A 17,332-nucleotide genomic window follows, 5' to 3' on the forward strand; every position below is an offset into this window, starting at 1 on the left:
GTCATGTCATGTTGTGTTTTGGCCTGATGCGCCACCCTCTACCTATCTACTAATCACAAAGTCAGTAGTGTTTCGGCATCTGGGTTGGCAACCTCGAGTCAGGAGGGAGGGGGAGGGGATACACTGCTCTAAAGTAATTTGAAAGTGATTGCAGTACCAGTTTTGGCCACAATCTTACATACGGTTCCTTTAAAAGGTGAGACATATTTGTGCCAACTGCAGTGATGTAAAGTTTTAAAGGTATCTAAACAGTTTTTTGTCACATACAGCAAATATCTCCTCACCATCCGCTAGATGCCTGTCAACGGCAACAAAAACAGCCTGGTGCAGCCTGGACCAAGAAACATAACAAACTGTTCCGGCGAGATGCACGTTCAGGAGGGTTTCAGTTGCATGGGAGGGAGCGAGCTAGCTCTGTTTTGTTTGAACGTCAACAGAAGTGAGGTCGCCTAGAGCACCTTTAAAGTGCTTGGCACAGCCCCTAATGACTCTCTGCTCCTCTGTGTGTATATATCCACTCAGCATGAGCACTGTGAGAGGAGACAGTGTTCTGCTCTGTGTACAGTGGGGAGGGCTTGTTGTCGATCAAATTTGGACAAAGATGGGGAGTCTCCGGAGTATTAAACTTGTTTCCCACAATTCCTTTCTCCCTTCCCCACTCCAGAGTCTAGTCAGAATAATGTTTGTGTGTGTATGTGTATGTGTGTATGTGTGTGTGTGTGTGTGTGTGTGTGTGCGTGTGTCGTAATGGATTTTCCACAGCAACAGGGAACATTTCCTCTCCCCTGCCGGAGTTGATGTGTGTTGGAAGTCTGATTAGGGTTCTTAGTGTCTGACACTCCAAACACCACAGCTGATTCCCCTCATCCCCACTGGCCCCATCACTCCTCAGAATCTGAATGGGACGTGGGAGGAACAGACGAGACCGTAGCAGGTGGTCAATAACGCTCGAGAACTGCTCATCTGTTATAGAGAGTGGTGGTCAATAACGCTCGAGAACTGCTCATCTGTTATAGAGAGTGGTGGTCAATAACACTCACGATTGGCTCATCTGTCAGGGAAAAGTCGTAAATAACAGTCAGGATTGGCTCATCTGTCAGAGAGAGTCGTGGTGGTAAATAGCACTTGCGACTGTCTCATCTGTCAGAAAGCATCATCCAGGTTCGTATTTATGACAGGGAGGATGAGGAGGAGATTACGGGCTCAACGATGCTGTTCAACTCTCCAGCTCTGGACGAAACACTTTCACTATAAATCCCAGAAAACCGCGGAACGCCAAAGCTAATCCAAAGAAACAAGTCCCGGTGGAGCCGTGCTCAGTTACTGGGGAATGTTGCTGACCAAGGGGGATGACTGACCACACATTAGAGAGTCTCTTACTGGGCATGTGAGGCAAAGCCCTCATTTGGAGCCTCCACAGGCGGGTAGAGACCAGCTCCAACAATGCCAAGAGTATGGCTTCAATTACAGAAGCACAGAGCATAGGTGCAGATCACGTAAATGACCTTGGGCACGTAAATGACCTTGAACAAAAACATCTATTAAAGAAAAATACTAATACGGGAAATACTCTCTGCAAAAACATTTATTACAGAAAAATACTAATATGGGAAATACTCTCTTCAAAAACATTTATTACAGAAAAATACTGATATGGAAAATACTCTCTTCAAAATAATATACTAAATATAAAAATACTGATATGGGAAATACTCTCTTCAAAATAATATACTAAAGAAAAATACTGATATGGGAAATACTCTCTTCAAAATAATCTATTAAAGAAAAATACTGATATGGGAAATACTATATTTACTATACTTCAATAGTAACGACCACCGCAAGCATCTGTCATGTCAAAACAACAACCTTTAAAGGGACACCAGGCAAGCCTGATGCTTTTTCTCTACGAAACTTCCCCTCGCTCGGTCTGAAGCTCTTTTCCATTTCTTTGCATCTTCCATCAAGGTGTTTTCGCTGCTTCTTCGCCGGCTCTGCCATTGTACACACGTTTGCAACAATCGCTAGCGTTTCGTTAGCCTGCCTCTGTGCTGTGGATGCAGGATGTAAATTGATCCTGCTTCGGTCGGTGGGTAAGATACACTGAACTTGCAAGTGGGATATTCTTGCTACAGGCAGTAGGGGCGGGCGAGAGAGTCTTCATTCGCCCCGTAATGAGTCATTTAACCATATACCGACTTACGAAGATGAGTAATTAACACGAAAACGTTGCCTGGTGTCCCTTTAAGCTGAAGAGTTTTCAGACATAAAAGCTTCACCAAAAGACTGCCTGTATGCTGGTGAGAGTTCAAAACAGATGGGGAAAGTATCTAAATAGGTTTTGATAGCCTGAGTCATTTTCTCTGCAAGAACAAAAATATTTATTTGATGGTGGGTGTGGGAATGGAAGTGTCACGTTTTTTTTTCTCGTTTTGCTTTTGTTTTGTTTTGTTTGCGCTTCGGTCCAGTGCACATGTGCATCAAATCACTTCCTTGGCATATCAGCACGCCGGTCATTTGGTGAACAGATGTCACAAAAACAGACCTGCCCAGAGATCTACCAGGCACTTCAAGGGCTTTTCATGTTTTCCTTTGGACTAGTCGGCCTCCTGGGCCAGGAGGGGTCTGCTGAAGCCAGCAGTCCTGCAGCTGCTCACAGCTCAGACTGTTCTGCTGAGGTGGGCTGGATCAGTCTATCCTATAGACTCCCCCGACAGACAGACAGACAGACACACAGACATAATACTAACACCACACTCAGCAGTCATGCCCAGAGCTCCGCTGGCTCACACCTTTCCAGTGTGTGGTCAAGCCAAGGTATCTCCTGGCTGGAGTCTATGTGCTAACCGGACAGATCTTTTGCCTATCAGCTCACGCTCTGCCAAGTCAAGCTAGACTTTATGCAAAGCCCACATATTAACCAGCCATTCATCTAAATCTAGAGTTTCAATCTGAGATGAGCTGAGTTGAATCAAATGGAATGGAATTTAATTAACTGCAATAAGGAGGGAAGGAAGTTTAATTAAGTAGAAAGGAATGAAATGGAATGGGATGGAATGATACAGCTGTGGAATGGAGAGGGATTATATGGAAAGGAATGACATAGAATGTTGTGCAATGATATAGAATGATATAACATGATGTGGAATGATATAGAATGCTGTAGAGTGATATAGAATGATATAACATGATGTGGAATGATATAGAATGCTGTAGAGTGATATATGCATGGATATACTGTAGAATGCTGGATTGATATAGAATGATGTGGAGTGATATAGAATATTGTGGACTGATCTAGAATGCTGTGGAGTGATCTAGACTGTTGTAGAGTGACCTAGAATATTGTGGACTGATCTAGAATGGTGTGGGGTGACCTAGAATATTGTGGATTGATCTAGAATGCTGTGGACTGATCTAGAATGCTGTGGAGTGATCTAGAATGTTGTGGACTGATCTAGAATGCTGTGGAGTAATCTAGAATATTGTGGAGTGATTTAGAATATTGTAGAGTGATATAGAATGGTGTGGAGTGATCTAAAATGTTGTGGAATGATCTAGAATGTTGTGGACTGATCTATAATGCTGTGGAGTGCCCACCTTGACCCAGTCTGCCTCCAGAGAGGGCCTCCTTGGCACTGCCGTAGCCCAGCTCACGGCACACCACTGAGGCAGCCACCATGTTCCAACTGTCGTCGCAAATGGTTCCCCATTGGCCATTCTTCAGGACCTCCACACGACCCTCTCCAATGTTGGCACCGCCTCTCAAACGCACCAGGGGTTGCTGTGGAAACATAACATTTTGCAAAATGATAGATGTTATTATATGATAGCTTAGGCGTATATAGCCCTTATCACAATCACAAAAATACAATTACACTCTCTCTAATAAAGGTATGAAGTTCCTGAAGTTGAACATTTTTCCCAGGCCACCACTGGAAAGAGAGTCAGGAAATCATGGCTGTTTACATAGCGACAGATTGAGCAAAAGTGACGGCTTGGCTTTTATGTGTATTCCTCTCCAGCTGTTGTGCGTACAGAACAGCCGTAGTCTAAACACAGAGACGACCTCCAGAAGGGAGACTGATGTTGGTTAATATTCATTTATCCCCGCTTTGCCCTCACCCCCCACCCCCAGCACTCAGTTCTCTGCTTTGTGGTCTGACTGCTTTGATGGCAGATGAATCCCAAACAATGTGTGTGTATGTGTGTGTCTGTGTGCATGTGTGTATGTGTGTGTCTGTGTGTGTGTCTAAATCAAAGCAGGTGTTTACTTTGAGCATGACAGTGAGACAAAGGCATTGTAGGTGGTTCGTTTTTGGCTTGGGGTTGTTGGATGGGGTGAATGCCCCACAGAAGTAATGAGTATGTGAAGTAATTGAAAGCCATTAAAGACATTAATACATTTCATTACATTGTTGAGAAAATGAGAAGGTGGGGAAGAAGTATTCGAACATGTGGACAGAGGGAGACAGAGAGAGTTCTGTGTGAGCGAAAGTGCAAGAGGGAGGTACCATGTGCGCTCGTCTGATTTTATGCAACGGGTCTGGCATTTGGCTAAACATGCTTTGGCGATGGAAGCTGTGAGAGCTCAGGGACTGGACGGAGCGAAATCTTCCTCATCTGCTTCCTCATAAATCACAACAAGCTGGACATGTTGGCTCTAATCTGAGCTCCACAGTTCCACAGGACACCTCGTAGCCCCTGCACTGATGCCATATGTCTCAGCTACGGACTGGAACACGGGACTAATGTGTGTGCGAGATCCGTGCGCTTTGTGTTGTTGTGTCTGGTGATTCACGACTGCGGCTGGCCAAACGCTGACCTAACGTCATGACAACAGGCATTCCATCAGCCCGTGACTCAGCGGAGGGGGACAGATGTTGTCACGGCGTCTCCCCGCCTGGCTAAAGGGAAGTGATTCGCTGGAAAAAGAGTGATGTCGACTGATCTACCACGCTTCCCAGCAAAGTCAGGGTGGAAAGATTGAAAGCAAAAAGTGAAATCATGAGAGGGAAACCTGATGGAACTCAGGTTTATATGTCTAGCAAAAAACACGACACGTGTTCCTTTGGAGGGCAGTGCTGGAAAACAGAAGTGCAGGCACGTTCCCTGGAAGCTCAGGGGAGTCCTGCTCCTGCACTCAGCCAGACGAGAGGAGGGGGGGGGGGGGGGAGGAGTCAGGCAGATGTGGGAAGTCACTGCTGCCTGGGATCCCCATCATCCCTGTGTTTCCAGAACACTAGTTGTCACGGAGCCCAATCGAAAACATTCCCCTCCTTCTCATTCGGAACCTGGCGTCTACAGTTTGTTCCCTTCTAAGCCCCACAAACAGCCAATCTGTTCCAGGTTCTCATCACCATCCAATCATCATAAGTGCTTGTAATCTGTATACAACAGAGAGCTTTCTGATTAACTTTACTTTATAGGGAGCTCTGTATGGAAGCAATATGGTTCGGTGAAAACATAATTAAAGAAACTTTGGCCCAAACCTCAAAGTGTCAACTTTTCAGCTAAATCTAAAACACTCAGTATGCATAAACAGTTGAAGTGTCTAAATATGCAACTTTAAAAAAGTAGCTTATGCACAGTACACATAAACAGTTGAAGTGTCTAAATATGCAACTTTAAAATAGTAGCTTATGCACAGTACACATAAACAGTTGAAGTGTGTGTGCTGTGTAAATATGTGTGTTGTGCGGGCACACAGTTTTACCTCGGCACGATAGGCCTTGCTGTAGCCAGCGGAGTGTGTCGGGGCAAAGGCTCTTCCAGGAACACAGCTGACCACGGCGGGCATGCCACTGGGGCAGGTGTTGTTGCCCTTCTTGGGCACGGGGCGACCCATCTTACAACCGGTCAGGTGATCCTCATTCCCTGTGCAGTTCACCAAGAAGCCAAAGTATGTGATCTTACGCTTGCGAGCCAACAGCCTGCACAGAGACAGAGAGAGAGAGAGGAAGAGGAAGAAGATTGATTATGTATACTGTATGTGCTAATCTGTGAGGCTGCAAAATGCTAAAAAATGAGGTAGAAATTTATATTTTTTGTGTTTGTTTGTTTGTGTGTGTGTGTGTGTGTGTGTGTGTCTGTGTGTGTCTATCTATCTAAGTGATTTTTGGCATCAATCTACCAATTAAACCCCACAGAATTATTCTCATTTATTTGCTTCTGTCCTTGATGAAAGACAGTTGATGGCTGTTTTGGTCAGACAATGACCCCTATTGGGACTCCAGTGGCCCGGCGGTTCCCACGACCCCTCTCCCAGGCCTGGCAGGCAGACTTCACTCACAAGACGGCTCTACATCAGGGGTCAGGCCACTGCTTTGTGCAGACAGTGGAGGGTCATGTAGGTTTGTGCTCCTGGAGTGAATCAGAGCATTTAATTACCCCGCCCTGGGGGTGACTCTGAAACGGATCTGGCTGTGATCTGACACAAGCCTGTGCCGGGTCTAAAACGCATCTGAGCCAGATGGGGTTCTGCTGCCATTTGGATCGGTGAGCGTATTCCAAAATTAAAACTAGCAGCTTCATATCTCCAGTCTGAAATCTGACTGGAAGGAAGTGTGATAATCCCAAACACAAAAGTGAGTCTGTTTGGGAGTCCAGACGTCTTGCTCGGTTAGCCAGTGAATCAGACAGACGGTGGGGTCAGTCCTTTCCTACTGGGGGGGGGTGGGGGGGGGTTGAGGGCATGCCTTTGGGGTGAGTAAGAGGCAGAGAGACTGGGAGAATCCCACAGATAGACCCACAGTGTGAATGTGGATTGCAAGGCTTTGGAGCATCACATAACGCCAGTCAATCAACTCGCACTGGTAGCAGACAACTGAACGACACAGAACAGCAGCCTGACTGTCTGTGGTGTTAAAAAAGTGCCACAACATAATGTGTGCCTTAGTGTTAGTTTACACTTATGGTCTATAAGGCCCTCTGTGATTGAGAATGTACTGTAGTGTGTGTTTCAGAAAGGGATATGCTACATGGAATACAACAGTGGAACATGGAACACAAAAATGTTCCAGTGCTTGGGAACAAATTCTTCTGGATAAGTGCTAGGCTACCATTTCTATCCTTGTAAAAAGAAAAGACTATAATCAACAGCATTACAGATTTATGGGCTGTGCTTCTATATCACACAAAAAAACTATGGCTGGAACCAGTATACACTTCCACATGAAGGAAATAGCTAGTATTTTATTTCAGGCTTCTAGACATAAAGTAGATGGTCATTTATTCCTGACAATGTATGGCATGGAACTGTGAGCTGCACCACACAAAATGTACTAAAGCCCCGGGCAAACGTCTATTAATATGAATGGGAGGACGGCAGCCAAAGACTTTGGTGGGGCACGAAAAACATTTAAGGGAATGCAACAGTGTCAACATACGGCTAAATTATTCCCGTATATTTGCATTACAAGACCAGCCAAAAGGCATGTTTTAAGGTCACCCAGTAAAAATGGCCCTTTTTTCCGGCTCTGTGGAAGCTTGAAGTGGAGTTTTGAAAGAATTGTTTGTTTTGGATTTCTGAATTTAACGGCTATTTGGGGGCCAAACAGGAGAGTGTGTCATGAGGTTGTGAAAGCACGGGTAACGCAATTAAATAGAGGCCTCGTGCTTAACAAGTAGTGATTGTGTTTGGACAAACAGAAACTCACTCTCTCCCTCTCCCTCTCAGGCAGACGACCTGCGGGCATTACGTGAGGCTGCTTATGCTCCTCTTCCGGGGAGAATGCATGGCTACAGAGTGAATCATTAAACGAAGAATTATGTAGTTCACCCAAGAACCGCAGCCCCCACATCTGGCTCGAGCGTTCCTCAGTGCTCTCCTCACATTCCCCAGAGCCTGAGACTGTACGAAACACTCTGTTCCTTAGTGTGCGAGACAGGGGAAAGTGGAGGATTTATGTTGGGGAGACGCTGGGAATGATTCGTATTGAGGGAGAGGTGGGGCCAGGGGCAGGTGGTGTGTATGTGTGTGTGTGTGTGTGTGTGTGTGTATGCATGTGTGTGTGTGTGTGAGAGGAGTGTGTGTGTGTGTGTGTGTGTGAGAGAGAGAGAGAGAGAGTGTGTGTGTGTGTGTGTGAGAGAGAGAGAGAGAGAGAGTGTGTGTGTGTGTGTGTGTGTGTGTGGGAGGGGTTTTTACTGTAAGTTTCTCCCCCCTCTGCTATCAGTTAGCATGAGGTTCAGAGGGAGGTAACAAAGCCCCACCCCAGAAGATCAGGCATCCACATCAAGCAATGAACAGAGAGCTCCATAGGAGAGCCTGCACTGTGTCCGTTTCCGAACCAGCTGTGGTCTGAGGATGTCTGATTTTCATCAGGCATAGCCAGCCTTTCTTTCTCGCATTGGAGCCTGCATTGCCTGCATCGCTGACTTCGCATCATCAATGATGTCTTGAGTTTAAATAAATGTCTTTTCATCTCTCAGGGCATAAACTTTAAACTTAAACTTACTCATTTGGCTGGCACTTTTATCCACATATGGGCCAGCATTCCCAGAGCAACTTGGGATTAATTGCCTTGCTCAAGGGCACAACGGTGCTCTTTAGCCACTAAACTACCACAACTTCTCAAGCCACTGCATGCTAGCCCAGCTCCTTAGCCATGGTCGTGCACAGTGCAGTACTGAGCAGGACAACCCAGGGGGCAGTTGTCTACAGAACCGGTCTGAGCCTGATCCGGCCCTGATCCGGCTCGGATTCCTTGTCTGATCTGCTTTCTATCCGGATCACGCAGCAAGCTCTCAGCGTGGAGCTGGAATGACTCACTCTCTCCGCAGCCAACTTCATCTATCTTCATTGAGCATGTTTGCTTAAGCCTCCCTGTCATGTTTCAGACGGAGACGTTCACCATCTGCCTGCCAGAGCTCGCAGACGCAGAAACACAGAAACAGAGAATGTGGGTGGGGGGCTGAACTTCCTGTCCACAGAACTCAGGTCCAAAAGTCAACTATTTTTCTTTTGTCAACAATCTTGGTTTGATAATTAGTGCAATAGATGGGTGCAGTGCCAGTTGCGTGTCTGCTAGCATATGGTGTTGTTACTTTTCGTATACCCCACACATTCAAGGAGCAAACTGCAGCCCAAAGATTATCCAACAAATGAGAGTTAACAAACATGTGCAGGATTTCTGGTAGTTGTGATTCAGAGTACAATCAAAGTGTAATTTGTAGAACTGATTTCCATCCTTGACTTTTGGGTCCACTAAAACACACTGTCAACATCAGTCTGCTGGATTCTACTTCTGCCATTTGGCTAGTAAGGTGGAACTACTGTGTGAAATCTTATTTGTACAAATGTCTCATGGGTGGTTCAAAAGCCTGGAAAGATACCTTATTTTCTGGAGCCTGAACTTTTCCCTCTTGTTTTGCTTGTTGTTGTTTGTTGGTGTTTGCTTGTATGTATAGTTTGTTTTTATGTCATCATAATGTCTGTATAATCTGTTTATTGTCCTTGCTTGAGTGAAGGCTTTGGTGTCAACATGACCAACAAAGCTGATTCTGATTCTAAGCTGGATTCTGATTCTGGTTTGATTCATGTTTCTGACTCTGATTCTAAGCAGGATTCTGATTCTGGTTTGATTCATGTTTCTGATTCTGATTTGAAGCTGGATTCTGATTCTGGTTTGAGGCATGTTTCTGATTCTGATTCTAAGCAGGATTCTGATTCTGGTTTGATTCATGTTTCTGATTCTGATTCTAAGCTGGATTCTGATTATGGTTTGATTCATGTTTCTGATTCTGATTCTAAGCTGGATTCTGATTCTGGTTTGAGGGCATGCTTCTGCTTCTGGCTCTGAGTGGCTGTGTGGGGTAAGTGTCGGTTGGCTTACTTGTAGGGCCGGGTGTTGTATCCCTTCTCTCCGGGGAATCCGTACATGCCACAGATCACGCGTGAGTTCATGCCTGACCACTCTTCGTCGCAGATCTGCCTCCACTTGCCTCCCTCCTTGACCTCCACGAAGCCCTCAGTGATGGGCACACGCTTCCTCATGGAGTACAGAGCCCTGATGCGCACCTCCTCTACCTGCACATTTAGACTCTGGTGGGGGAGAGAAGAGGGGGGGGCAGGAGGAGGGGAGGAGGATAAGAAGAAGAAGAGGAGAGGAGGAGAAGAGAGGAGAGAAGAAGGGAGAGCAGAGGGGAAGACAGGGGGAGGAGAGGAGGAGGGGAGGAGGATAAGAGGAAGAAGAGGAGAGGAGGAGGACGAGAGGAGAGGAGAGAAGAAGGGAGAGCAGCGAGGGCGCGGAGGGGAGGAGAGGAAAGGAGAGGATAAATGAGAGCAGATGGGAGAGCAGAGGGGAAGACAGGGGGAGGAGAGGAGGAGGGGAGGAGGAGAGGAGGAGAGGAGGAGGACGAGAGGAGATGAGAAGGGAGGAGAAGAGACAGCAGAGGGGAGAGAAGGGAGGTGAGGTAAGGGAGGAGAGGTGAGGACAGGCATTAACATTTCGTCATGGGAAAACAGCAGAGACAGCAAAAAAAATAGCAAAAACAAAATGTTTAGGAGCAACATGTGTTATTGCTTAATCATCAACCAGACCAGAACACTTCACAGAAACCGAAAACAACTTGGGGAAAGTTGCAGGAAAGATGGCAACAATTTAAGGCCAGAAGAATGCATAAAACCTAAATGTAATATAACGCTCCACTGAGCTCAGAGGAGAACAGGGGATAAGGGGCTGGCCTTATGACCCTTGCAGTGTTTCATAACTCTGCTCTTCAGCATTACGAAACACATAACATTGATGCGCTTTAAGCACAGTGTGTGTGTGTATGTGTGTGCCTTAGGCATGTGGCAGAGGTCACCCAGTCAATCAGTGAAGCCTGTGAGGGCAGATCAGGGTGGAGCGAGGGCGGGACAAAGGCCATCACTCAAACATCCACTTACACGCACACACACACACACACATACACACACACACACACACAAAGAGTCTACCTGCCGTGTGGGCAACGGCATACCTGAAAGTCACTCAGAGGGATCTGTAGATCTCTCCCGCCCCTAACCTTTGACCTTGGCCTCGCTCTCTGACCTGAAAACACAGGGGCCGAGCGCAGGTATTCTCTAGTGTGTGTGTGTGTGTGTGCGTGTGTCTGTGTGTGCGTGTGTGTGTGTGTGCGTGAGCATGCATGCATGTGTGTGTGTGTGAGTGTGTGTGTGTGTGTGTGTCTGTGTGTGCGTGTGTGTGTGTGTGAGCATGCATGCATGTGTGTGTGTGTGTGTGAGCATGCATGTGTGTGTGTGTGTGTGTGTGTTTGCACTCTGGGCACCATCCTTTAAAGACCCCGCCAGCCCCCAGCCCACAAACAGGCCCAAGGAGCATTCCTGCCGGCCTCTCTGGAGTGGAAGACTCGTACGAGGGCCAGCTCGCTGCTCAGAAATGCTGACCCCAGTGCTGTTCAGCGTCCAAGCAGGGATCCGCTGCACCCACTGCCCCCACACTCCAGCCTCCGATGGAAACGGGTCGGTTTCCTGCAGCACGGCATCAGCGCGCAGGAATGTCTTTCCAGAAATGAAAATAGGGGAGTGTGAGGGAGGAGGGAAGAGTTGGGACTGAGCTGGGCTTCTATTAAGCCACCACACCAGCCACAAAGTGCAGGGAAGGATATGGGGCTTCAAGGATGGGGAGGATGGGACTTCAAGGATGGAGAGGTGCGGTGGTCGGATGGAAGAGGAGGTGTAGTGGGATGGGGTTGAAGGATCTTGGTGGAGAGGGATAACAGAGTGGGATGTGTGTGTGTGTGTGTGTGTGTGTGTGTGTGTGTGTGTGTTATATTTTCATAAACTGAAGGCAGCGTCTGTACCACAGCTCCGCAAGATGACGGTAAGTTTCCATTACGGGCTGTCGGGTGAGGAGTAGATGGGCGGGGTTGTGGGGATGAGGAATGTCAAACACGACTCAGGAGCAAAGAGCGACACAACCTGCCTTTAAAGCAAAGCCAAGGGCGGCTGGGCCGGTCAGCAGGAAATGGGGCAGCAGGACACTCGAGCACGGCACCCTGAACAGGACCCTAAAATCTGTCTCCGCACTGTTTGGCTTAGCAGGGCAGACGGGAGAAAACCGCAAGGCCTGTGTCCACAAGGTGAGAGGGCCAGGGTGTGTGTGTGTGTGTGTTGGGGGGCAGACAGGGCCGACTGTAGAACAAACACCCCCGTTTCCCTGGTAGCAGGACCACTGCCTACACAAAGCCCCCAGACCAGACGTGAGCCCCTCGCCACCGCCGTGAAAATGACACCCGGCTTAATCCAACACAGACGCGAGGTACGGCACAATACGGCACGGCACAGTCGGAGACTGGAGCGAACAGAAAAACAGAGTGAACAGCCCTTCAGAGGCCCCGAACAGAACGAAAGCATCAAGAGATTGACAGAGAGAGAAACGCACGTCATGTTTATCTAAAGTATCCTATGCAGTTCACATGTCATGTTTATCTTCAATATCGTATATAGTTCACCGAGGGTTCGCAGTAAGACATAACCAGATGTGCCAGATGTACCAATGTGTTAACTTGTGTGTTTGAAAGTGACACTTCTTTATTGTAGTCAGTTATTATTCTTATATATAATTTATAGCGCTTGTACCGAATAGGTCATCTATAGCACCATAGCAGTAGCAGACTAAAGGCACAAGAGTGCAAAGGCTGTCGTCTTTTATTTTCGTTCTTTTCATAGAGAAGTGGGCACTGGGCATGTGCTTTGTGACTGGTCGTGCTGGTGTGACCAGCCGGTCATGTGGGATAAAGCTGGTGTAAGATGGTAATTATGGTGACCAGCCTGCCAAGTGTGACATTGTTGGTATAAGATGGTCAGGCTGGTTTGCTAGAATGCCCAACATAAGCTGGCATGGCCAGTTTAACCAGCAATGTAAGACCAGCAACACCAGCTAAAATTACCATCTTGAGGTGGTACAACAAGCAAAACCAGCTGAATTACCATCAAAAGCTGGGTAAACCAGCTGAAGGTATGTTTTTGCCAAGAGTTTTCCTGGTCTAGCTGGCCAACCATCATTGGGTGGTCAAACAAGTTGGTTAACAAGCTGGTCAACCAGGTAAACCGCCAATGTGCAAAACCTGTGGCTACGCTGATGTGGAGCTCAACATGCACGCACAGGCCAGCCTGCAGTTGAGACGTTCGACCGTGAAACGCTCTCTCTCTCACACACACACACACACGCACACACACACACACACACACACACACACACACACACACACACACACACACACACACAAGCGCACTGTAGCCGTCAGAAAGAGGGAACTCATCCAAGAGCGCTGGGACACTCCAGAGGCGTCACTTCACAGACACCCAGCAGAAGTTCTACTGATTGGATAGATAGAATTTGAAAAATTTCAAAGGAATGATTATCACTGATTGATTGTGTGGTGGCTATGACCTACTGTATCATTACATTTCTCCTCTAAATCTGGAGTCAAAAAAGGAGAATAATTGGAATGTAAGCAACATGTCTGAGCCATATACAGCGCATGGGGTCGGGCCTGACCACTATGTAAGCTGGCCCCACCCGATGGTAAGATATGCTGTATATTTACACAAACTAGGTATGTGTGTGAGCGCCTATGTTTAAGTATCTGTGTGTGTGTGTGTGTGTGTGTGTGTGTGTGTGTGTGTGTGTGTGTGTGTGTGTGTGTGTGTGTGAGAGAGAGAGAGAGGGAGAGGAAGAGGGCAGAGAGTGAAAACAGAGCACCATGACAAAAATGTAGCAGCCCTTCCTAAACAACAACACCAACTGTGCTATTTTTAAGAAAACAAACAAATCTGGGCAGTGTTGGTTAGGCAGTCTATGGTGCAACACACAAAATGGCTGGTGTGTTTGCGTGTGTGCTTGTGTGTGTGTGTCTGTGTGTGAGTGTGTGAGTGTGTGTGTGTGTGTGTGTGTGTGTGTGTGTGTGGGGGAGACCCAGAGCATGTAAGGCATGATCTGCATCGCCAACCAGGCACCAGCTCAGCCACACTCGACCACATCGGCTTCTCAGATGGGGACAAATGAGAGACCGGCCCAGCGGACCACAACCAGAGAGCGACCACACTTCTGCTCTGATTCTGGGACTCAGGGGGGCCGGCATGGCTGTGGGCCAGCTCCGCACCAGTCCTGGGTCAAAGGCCGACCAGTCCTGGGCCAGAGCGGCACTGATGTCAGAGGCTATCTATCCCGTGTGGGAAACAGACCAAAACCACTACGCTAGCCGATCGCTATCAACCATGTCGACGGCAACGTTAGGGCACTGTAATTATCTCGTTTACCTCTGTGAGAACTCGCTCTCCTTCCTCACCAGACGCACGCTTCTGCCAGGGGTCAGCCAGACAAATACTAATTCACCATGAGCCATACTACGTTTATTAAGCCAGCCTGGGTGACTGCACACCCACACCCACACATACACATACACATGCACGCACACACACACAACGCGCCCGCACACACACGCACACACACACACACACACTCTCACACACACACATACTTTTAAGAGGGCTTGAACTAGTGACTGGACTGTCCTTAGACTGGACTGCCAGGCCAAACGTGACACACACACTCACAGAAGCTGGGCACAGTCATGGCAGTGTGTGTGTGTGTGTGTAAGGCATTCCTCTGCATGCTCGGGGCATTGCTCACAGGCTTCGTCCAGCCAGCCAGTCTGGCTGGCATCAAGGGCACTTTTCAGACTTTTCACAGTCCAACCTCCAAATGTTGATCCTCTCACAATGTTTATCCTCTGCTGTGCTTGTTTTGCACAGTGGAATAAAAAAAAAATAAAGACCCTGCAGCTCCCGGATCCCACTCAGTGAATCAGTCATGCTCGAAAAAGTCACGGACATTTTTTTTTTTCTATTTCTTTTCATTTTTTCCCTCCTTTTTTTCCTTCTTCTCCGCTCTCTCCCCCTCTGACTGACTTCCTCGGCCCGTGGTGCACGTTGGGCCAACACGTGCCTTGTTTTGAAAAGCGCTGCTGTGTGAGCGGCAGCACAGCCCAGTGGCAAAGGGGAGCGGAACATAACAGGGCGTCTCATAACACCAACCGCCCCACAAGCCCCCGAGACTGGCTCTGGGACAAGAGAGGGGGGCAGGGGTAGAAAGAGCAAGAAAGAGGGCCAAGAGGGACAGAGATGGAGAGAGAGAGGGAGAGACGGGTAGAACGAGACGGAGAGAGAGAAAGGGGTAGAGGTCTCGTGCAGTAGCTTTTCCTAAAACTCCCCGGACTGATTCTGGGGAGAGATGATTAGGGAAATGGAGAATGTCTTTTACAGGGGGAGATGAGATGAGAGGAGAGAAGGAGAGGGTTTCTTTAGAGGGGGAGAAGAGCGGAGAGAGGAATAGGTTTCCTTAGAGGGGGAGAAGAGAGGGAGAGTGTTTCTTAGAGGAGATGAGAGGAGAGGGAGAGAGAACCTGTCTAGCAGCTGGTCTCGCAATTCCTTTCCAAGTGTCCCCCAGGGAGAAGGTACTGAGGAATAACAGCAAAGAAAGAGAGACTCATCCATGACTCACCTACTCCCACTAAGTCTGTGTACACACACACTCACACAAACACACACAAAACCACAGGAGATAACACACACACACATAACCAAACACACATATGCCTCACACACTCATACCCATGCCCCTTTAGCATACACACACACAAAAAGACAAACACACACACACCCATGCCCTCTAAAGAGAGATTCTCAGCATGTCTCCACATTCCTGGCCGGCTTTGCTGTCACCCAGACACACAGCACAGTGGAGGGCGCCACGGTCGGCCATCGCACTTCTGAGCACGCTAATCAGCGCGCTAATCATTAGCATCGCGCCACAGGCGGCCATCACACTTCTGAGCACGCTAATCAGCTAATCATCGTGCTTGTCAGCGCCACGGTTAGCCATCACACTTCTGAGCAGCTAATCATTAGCTTTGCACCCGCGGTCGGCCAATCTCACTTCTGAGCACGCCAATCATTAGCATCGCCGCTAATCAGCACGCTAACAATTAGCATCGCGCCCACAGTCATCCATCACACTTCCAGAGCACACTAATCAACCGCTAACCATTACATGTAATCATTAACTATCGGCGCCACAGGCGGCCATCACACTTCTGAGCACGCTAATCAGCGCGCTAATCATTAGCATCGCGCCACGGTTGGCCATCACACTTCTGAGCACGCTAATCATTAGCTTTGCACCACGGTCGGCCAATCTCACTTCTGAGCACGCCAATCATTAGCACGCTAATCAGCACGCTAACAATTAGCATCGCGCCACAGTCATCCATCACACTTCAGAGCACACTAATCAGCACGCTAACCATTCGCATCGTAGCGTTCAGCTTAACTGCTCCATCTCACACAATTGATCCTCTACCAATGTTTATCCTCCAATGCACTTGCTCTGCACAATACAATGGAAAATATCCTGCACGCCATTACAGACCTGGGGATGGGGGTAGTGTGTGTGTGTGTGGGGGGGGTGCTCTGGCTAGAGTGTGTACACTGTGTGTGGTGTAGTGTGGTATAGTTTTTATAAAACAGAAAGAGAGAGAGTATGTGAAAGAGAAAGTGTGTGTATGTGTGTGTGCCTGCAGATTAATGGTCTTTGTGCAACAGCCTTGACAGCTCTGACTGACTGCCTGAGCCCTGTAGGCCCTCAAGGTCGCGATGCACCCATCCTGACCCACGGAAACTTCTAGCACTGGTGACCTCTGAGCACAGGGGTCAAGCGAGAGCCACGTAACAACAGGAAGGGGCAGAGCACTCTACAACTGGCCACAAAGAGTTCTTTCAGCGCAGTAAGAACAGCCATTACAAAGTGCCTGACCCAACACAGAACAAAGAGCTTCCCACATCTAAGGGTTGACCGGAGGTTTATCACACTCATAGTCTCCTTACAGGTTTCCGACTGGGGCTATGGTAGTGTATAATATCTCTATGGGGAGGTGGTAGTGTAGCGGTTAAGGAGCTGGGCTACTGTGCAGTAGCCTGAAAGTTGTTGGTTCGATTCCCTGCTTCCACCGTTGTGCTCTTAAGCAAGACACTTCACCCCAAGTTGCTCTGGGGGAAAAATGTAATCCCTTGTACATATGTAAGTCACTTTGGACAAAAAGTGTCGGCTAAATGTAATGTAATAATAATTAATGTAATTGCTATGGAGATGCATTGACTGTGAAGTATGTACAAGTTGCATTCATTATTGCATTGCTTTCGTTATACCGCATTCAAGTGCGGTATAACAAATCACAGACTCATACTTAAGACTTGAGTCATGAACTGGTTGACTGTTCTCCAAGGCCGTGTTGCCTCATTGACTGATTCCAGGACCTCAGCTCCTCG

The 17,332-nt window shown here is 47.8% G+C and overlaps 1 protein-coding gene across 1 annotated transcript in view; it reads right to left on the minus strand.

The window, feature by feature from the left end:
- LOC125304849 (lysyl oxidase homolog 2A-like) overlaps window positions 1–17,332 on the minus strand; it is a 31,472-nt gene that overhangs the window by 5,488 nt on the left and 8,652 nt on the right. The window contains exons 3-5 of the mRNA XM_048259356.1: window positions 9,834–10,042; window positions 5,717–5,933; window positions 3,601–3,784 (exon numbers count right to left, since the gene is read on the minus strand). Coding sequence (XP_048115313.1) covers window positions 3,601–3,784; window positions 5,717–5,933; window positions 9,834–10,042 — 610 coding nt within the window. The remainder of the gene's footprint in view (window positions 1–3,600; window positions 3,785–5,716; window positions 5,934–9,833; window positions 10,043–17,332) is intronic.

The sequence above is a fragment of the Alosa alosa genome, chromosome 12, assembly GCF_017589495.1.
Source record: "Alosa alosa isolate M-15738 ecotype Scorff River chromosome 12, AALO_Geno_1.1, whole genome shotgun sequence".
Classification (NCBI taxonomy): Eukaryota; Metazoa; Chordata; class Actinopteri; order Clupeiformes; family Clupeidae; genus Alosa; species Alosa alosa.